The sequence below is a fragment of the Pseudophryne corroboree genome, chromosome 5, assembly GCF_028390025.1.
Source record: "Pseudophryne corroboree isolate aPseCor3 chromosome 5, aPseCor3.hap2, whole genome shotgun sequence".
In the NCBI taxonomy this organism is placed as follows: domain Eukaryota; kingdom Metazoa; phylum Chordata; class Amphibia; order Anura; family Myobatrachidae; genus Pseudophryne; species Pseudophryne corroboree.
Window position 1 is genome coordinate 518578295 of NC_086448.1, and position 6509 is coordinate 518584803.

At 40.4% G+C, this 6509-nt stretch overlaps 1 protein-coding gene across 2 annotated transcripts in view; it reads left to right on the forward strand.

Moving 5' to 3' along the window:
- The window catches only part of LY86 (lymphocyte antigen 86), a 71494-nt gene extending 65576 nt beyond the window's left edge, over positions 1-5918 (forward strand). For both annotated transcript variants that reach the window (XM_063923096.1, XM_063923097.1), the window contains 2 exons: positions 568-620; positions 1319-5918. In XM_063923096.1, the coding sequence (XP_063779166.1) occupies positions 568-620; positions 1319-1411 (146 nt within the window). In that variant the 3' untranslated portion in view covers positions 1412-5918. The remainder of the gene's footprint in view (positions 1-567; positions 621-1318) is intronic.
- Positions 5919-6509: the final 591 nt, after the last annotated feature.

Consider the following 6509-nt stretch of genomic DNA (forward strand, 5'->3'; position numbering starts at 1 on the left):
AGTGGAGCCCGGTGCTGGTTCTGAAAATACAGGGGACCTCTATTTGTTTTGTTCCCCATATTTTTAGAACCAGGGATAGCTCCAAGAACCCAGTACTAGTTCATCAAATACAGGGGACCCCTACACGTTTTGTTTCTTATATTTTTTGGACAAGGGTCATCTCACAGATCCCGGAGCTAGTTATGCCTTTTGGGGGGACCCACACATTTCCTTTTTTTTTGGAAGGAACATTAAAATGCTGACCCTATCCCCCCTTCACCATTATAATTAATTCAAGTCCTCATTAATCAATCCTCCTTCCCCCAGCCAAAATTATATTTTTTCAGCAGAATGTTTCAGCAGAGAAGACTTGGTCTGCTGAAAAATTGGACAAATGCATAGCAAGGAAAGGATGTAGAATCTGCAAGTAGTTCTGCAGAAGGATTGCATAAACACTGAGTTGGACAAGTGTATACCCAGCTTTAGCTGCCATTGTGAAGGAAAGAGCTGAAGGAATACAGCTGTATGTAGGAAGCTCAATTTTTTCTTTCATCATAAATTGATGTAACTTTTTCATTTTCATTCCAGAATCTGTATTTTATGATCATGATGTAAAACTTGGAGTTTCTTATATACCCAGAGTAAGTTCTTTTGCTTGTGATTATGTGTATTTGTGGAATTTCAGTGTATGTTTTCTTTAGAGGTGACAAAAACATTGTTTTACTTAAATACTTTTTAAAGCATAAAAGATAGAATAAGACTCTCCTCTAGTATCCAAACCTTCAAGCGTTCCCTGAAAACTCATCTATTCAGACATGCTTATCAAATTCCGGGCCCAACCACGTAACCTTCAATGTCTCCTATCTAATTACATCCTCTGTGTACAGTACACATAACTTCAAATTTTTTCTTTCTTCACTTTCACATCCTCCTGACCCCTGGTCACCATTGCTGGGTGATCATATCATAGAGCCCATTAAGAAATTTGCAATCTGGCAAGACCATTATGGAATAGGTAGCATCTATCCTTGTGAATCAATGATTATTCCCCTATAGATTGTAAGCTTGCGAGCAGGGCCCTCATACATCTAAGTCTGTTTGTTATTACCCAGTTTTGTTCTATTATTCTACGGTATTTGACTGGGGTTTTTTTTTTTGTTCAGGCTCTTTGGAAATGCAGCGTGTTAAACATAATTTTATGATTTATTATTGTTCCTCTGGAAAGTTTTTTATGGGGAGGATATTAGTTAATTTTTGTTAATTTGTAACTGTAAGATCTTTATTAATAAATAATATTGTGTTAGATGTTAATTACTTTTTTTTTTTTTTCATTTTGTAGGGAGACTACATGGTTACAATGGAACTGAGAAATGAAGATCATGATCAAATTGCATGTGTAAATGTTACTATATATAGTCATCCACTTGTGTAATGTAATGCTTAATTCGCAGAGTACAAGATAGTGTACAATACTGTATGTTTAATATAAGTAGCAATGTAAGTGTATTTACAGTATGTTGGCAGGGCTCAGGGGCAGGACACTGCATCAGTTGCAAATTGGGAACTTAAAGTGTCCCTGAAAAATATATAAAAGTGGCCTCATGAAGGCGGAACCATATAACTTTTAGGTGGGGCCAACACAAAAGTGCACACGGTTAACACACTATTATGTCTAGCCACATTAGTGGTAGGTAAGGCCAATGCAATACAAAATTTAATATTGAGTGAAAATAATGACAGGCTTTTTACATACAATACAGAGAGCATACTAGTGACCAACATACAATACACAGTACATCTTATTAATCACCATACAATGCAGATTATATTATTGACCACAATACAGTGTGGGTATCTAATTACCACCATACAATGCAGAGACCATGCTAGTTACTGTTACAATACAGAGGGCATCCTATGACTGCTATATAATACAGAGCATATTAATGACCCAAATTCAATACAGAGAGCAGCCTAGTTAACTCAATATATTCTAATAACAACAAGACATACAATATAGTGTTCACTCTAGGAGTGAAAAGGGGCAGGGCACCGGACTCCGGGGGCACATGTGCGCGCGCACGGCGAAGCGGGGGCGCGGCCACGCAAATTAGGGGGATGTGGCCACGCCTACGTCATTTTAGGGGGCGGTGCGGCCCACAGACGCTACTATAGAGAGCGTCTGTGGCTGGCGACGTCACTGTTGGGGGCGTGCCCAGCACCTCCGTCGGTGCTGGGCTTCCCCCAGCCCTCTTCCAATGCGTGAATGGATGCCGCGCGCATGCGCACGGCATCTATACACGCCGGGAGGACAGGGAGCGGGCGGCTGTTCTAGCAGGGCGCCGCAAAAGGGGCAGGGCGGGTTTTGCCTGCTAAAAAACGGGCAGGGCGCGGCGCCCTGCTAAAACAGCCTAGAGTGAACACTACAATACATTGCCCAGTGCAATGGACTATGCATCCTAATGGCCACTATACAATACAATACAGACAACATCCTAGTGATAACTATACCATTCAGAGAACATCCAGTGACTTACATACAATACAGAGAGTATCTTAAGGGCCCCATACACTTCTGTGACATGTCCGTCTGACATGTCGCAGGCGATCACCCCGGTAGCCTCCCGGGGGCAGGATCGCCCAAGATACTTCGTATGCTGTCCTTTTGCATACGATGTATCTTGGGCGATCCCAGCCATGCCTGCGGGTTGGACGTGATTGAATGTGCAGCACATTCAATCTGGAGGATCCGATCCGATGCTCACGGGAACACGCATCGGATTGGAAACCCCTCCAAAATGCCCGATTTCATCCAAAATAACGTCCCGAATGCCCGAAATCAGATGAACTCGGGCATTATCATCCTAGTGTATGGGGCCCTTTAGTTACATCCATATATTAGCGTTGTTGCATTGCCGCCACCATACAATATAATTCCCTAATCATTAATTACCCCTTCTTAAAAGATATCAACTTCTTCAGCACCATCATAAAAACAACCACATTCACCTTAAGTAAACCTTTTGTTACCATTCGTTATTCCCATGTCATTTAAAGATCAACTTCATGCTAATTAACCCCAATAAAAGCTTTAACCCCTTAACCATTACATAAAAACCCTAACTTGGCCCCTTATACTCCCACATTATACTTTAATAGTCTTTTATTTGGTATATTCCTGTACCCCCATCCCATTTCTGCATGAAAACACAAGGGATCAGTGATAAATCCCCTATCTCATGTGTTAGAAACATAGAAATTGTCGGCAGATAAGAACCACTTGGCCCATCTAGTCTGCCCCCTTTTTTTTTTTACATTATTTTTATCTCTAACCTTATTTGATCCTTATTTCTTTGCAAGGATATCCTTATGTCTATCCCATGCATGTTTAAATTGCTCTACTGTCTTAGCCTCTACCACCTCTGAGCTATTCCACTTGTACACTACCCTTTCTGCAAATTTCCCCTGAACCTCCCCCCCCCCCCCCTCCAGTCTCAGTGCATATCCTCGTGTCCTATTGCTTCTCTTCATTTGGAGAATGTTTCCCTCCTGGACTTTGTTAAAACCCTTGATATATTTGAAGGTTTCTATCATGTCCCCCGTTTCCCTTCTCTGCTCCAAACTATACATGTTGAGATTTCTTAGTCTTTCTGGGTATGTTTTGTGATGTGGGCCATGCACCATTTTAGTTGCCCTTCTTTGCACAGTTTCTAATGTATTAATATCCTTTTGAAGATATGGCCTCCAGAATTGAACACAGTATTCTAGATGAGGCCGTACCAATGACCTATACAGTGGCATTATTACTTCTTTCTTACCGCTGCTGATTCCTCTCCCAATGCAGCCAAGCATCTGACTAGCCTTCCTCATTGCTTTGTTACATTGCTTACCTACCTTTAAGTCATCTAAAATAGTGACTCCTAGATCCCTTTCCTCCTCAGTAGTTTCCAGTATAGTGCCATTAATACTATATTAGCCTTTGGATTTTTGAGACCCAAGTGCATGATTTTACATTTTTGGGCATTAAACTGTAATTGCCACACTCTTGACCATTCCTCTAGTCTACCTAGATCCTCAATCATTTGTTTTACCCCACCTGGTGTGTCTACCCTGTTGCATACCTTTGTGTCATCTGCAAAAAGGCATACTTTCCCTTTAATATCATTTGCAATGTCACCAATAAAGATATTAAAAAGCACTGGTCCAAGTACAGATCCCTGGGGTACTCCACTGGTAACATTTCCCTCCTGTGAATGCACTCCATTTACCACAACTCTCTGTTTTCTATCCTTCAACCAAGATCTTATCCATTCAATAATCCTAATATCCAATCCCAAACTTTCAAGTTTATTTAGCAGTCTGCGATGTGGAACAGTGTCAAAAGCCTTACTAAAGTCTAGATAAGCTATATCCATGGCTCCACCTTTATCCATCACTTTAGTCACACAGTCAAAAAAGTCAATAAGATTTCTTTGACATGATCTCCCCCCAGTGAATCCATGCTGTTATCGTAGCTCTGGTGGCCCCTTATTGCAGATTATGCTTCGGGTTCCTGAGGCACCTGAAGCATAATCCCCGATAGGTACCGGCTTCAGGCGTAGAAGGATGCCGGCATCTGGGCTAATAGGATTGCCCCTGGTGATCCTATTAGCAGTGATAAAGTACCACTGCTAATAGAATACCGCTCATTGAATTCTAAAATCTTCATATATTTTTATTGTTGAAAACTGCTTTCATTCATTTGCCATGATCAGAATAACTTACGTGTCATGTCTTTTTTCCCTTTTGAGATTGATATTCTTTTTATTACCACAGTTACTTAAACGGAAAAAGATTTTTACATTTTGATCCCCAGTTTTTGCATAATTGTTATGTTTAGCTGTAGACTCACCTCTGACAAAATGAAGCCCTTAATGTATTGAACAAATGTAGATAATTCTGAAGCATAAACAGGTGTGTTGTGAAATTAAGCCACATTGAAAGTTTGTATCTGTATTTATGCTGTGAAAATGTATTTCCTTAATTATAGTTACAGGCCCTCAATTATACGTAGTTGTATCCAGGGCTTAAAGTGATCTTTGGGAGGTGGTGGAACTCACAATCCCTCCGCCCCCCATTCCCACCACCACCACCACCTCTCCCGCTTCCCTGTTAGATGGAGCTACTCTAAGATGGTGTCTTGCCACTACCAGAGGAGCAACTACGGATGATGGTGCAAGAGCAAATGAAAAAAAATGTTGCCCCTTGAAAACTGCTCTTTTAAAATTCTGGCCGAATACTTACAGTATATCGGTACTGGAGAACACATTGGTAACACAAATAATAGAAGTGCGAGAGCAAGATAAAACCTCAATATGACTGGTATAAATACCATGTGAACACACACACATACACTGTTATTTATAGGAACATTTAAAGTGAATGGACTAGCCCTGGGGGATGCATAGGCCCCATAAACTGTAGGGACTATGATAGTGTGAAATACAACTTAGATGCTTTTTTAACACTCTTTCCACCAACTGAGACTACAATGTTAGGTCACTTAAAAATAATAAGGGCCCAAATAGATGAAGTGGAGACGGATAAAGAGTGATAAAGTACCAGCCAATCAGCTCCTAACTGTTGTTTTTCAAACACAGCCTGTGACATGGCAATTAGGAAGCTGATTGGCTGGTACTTCATCACTCTTTATCTGTCTCCCCTTTATCTCTTGTGGAAACTTGATACATTTGGGCACCCTTCAATGTCACAATACATTTTTCTGCCACCCTCTGAGTTTTTTGTATGGTGTATTAAGTCTATGTCACTTGGGTGACCTATGTTTTTTATTTCATCAACCCTATGTACTTGGATTTTTTTTAATTAACTCACCCTCTGCCCAAGATTGAAATTTCGAATATACAGTTGTGAAAATCTTTTTGTGTTGGTCTGTAGGAGCGTACACCACAGCTAAAGTGTACATAGAATTAAACATTTAGGTTTTTATGAAAATAAAGTGACCCTCAGGGTCCGGCCACATATCTTTTATGACGTACGGAAGATTCTTGCGAAACAGAATTAGAACACCCCTGCATTTTGTAGTAAAAGAAGCAGTCTTAAATTCCCCTATTGTATTGAAAGTACATTGATCCATATTTCTGGTCGTGGAAACCCTAAAAATCGAAAAGTTATTAAGAAACATACATCGTGAATCAGAAACCAACCATTGTTGTCTGCGGGTCACAATGATGACCCAAGAAATACGTAAACAGCAACAAGCAATAAAACAAGAAAAGTCATACATACATACATATAGTCTGAACTTAAATGGACGAAAGGATACACTAGCAACAGAAACTAAATGTTATCAGTCAGTATACAACATATTGGAAGCAGCTGGAGCAGAAGAGAGTCTATAAAGTTCTTTGCAGCTTGTGGAGTGTCTAGAAAATATGGTCATCCCTCATGGTAGACCCGCAATTTAGCTGGATAAAGCAATGCAAGTTTACGGCCTAGTTCATACAATTTCTTACATGCAGGGGTGAATTTGC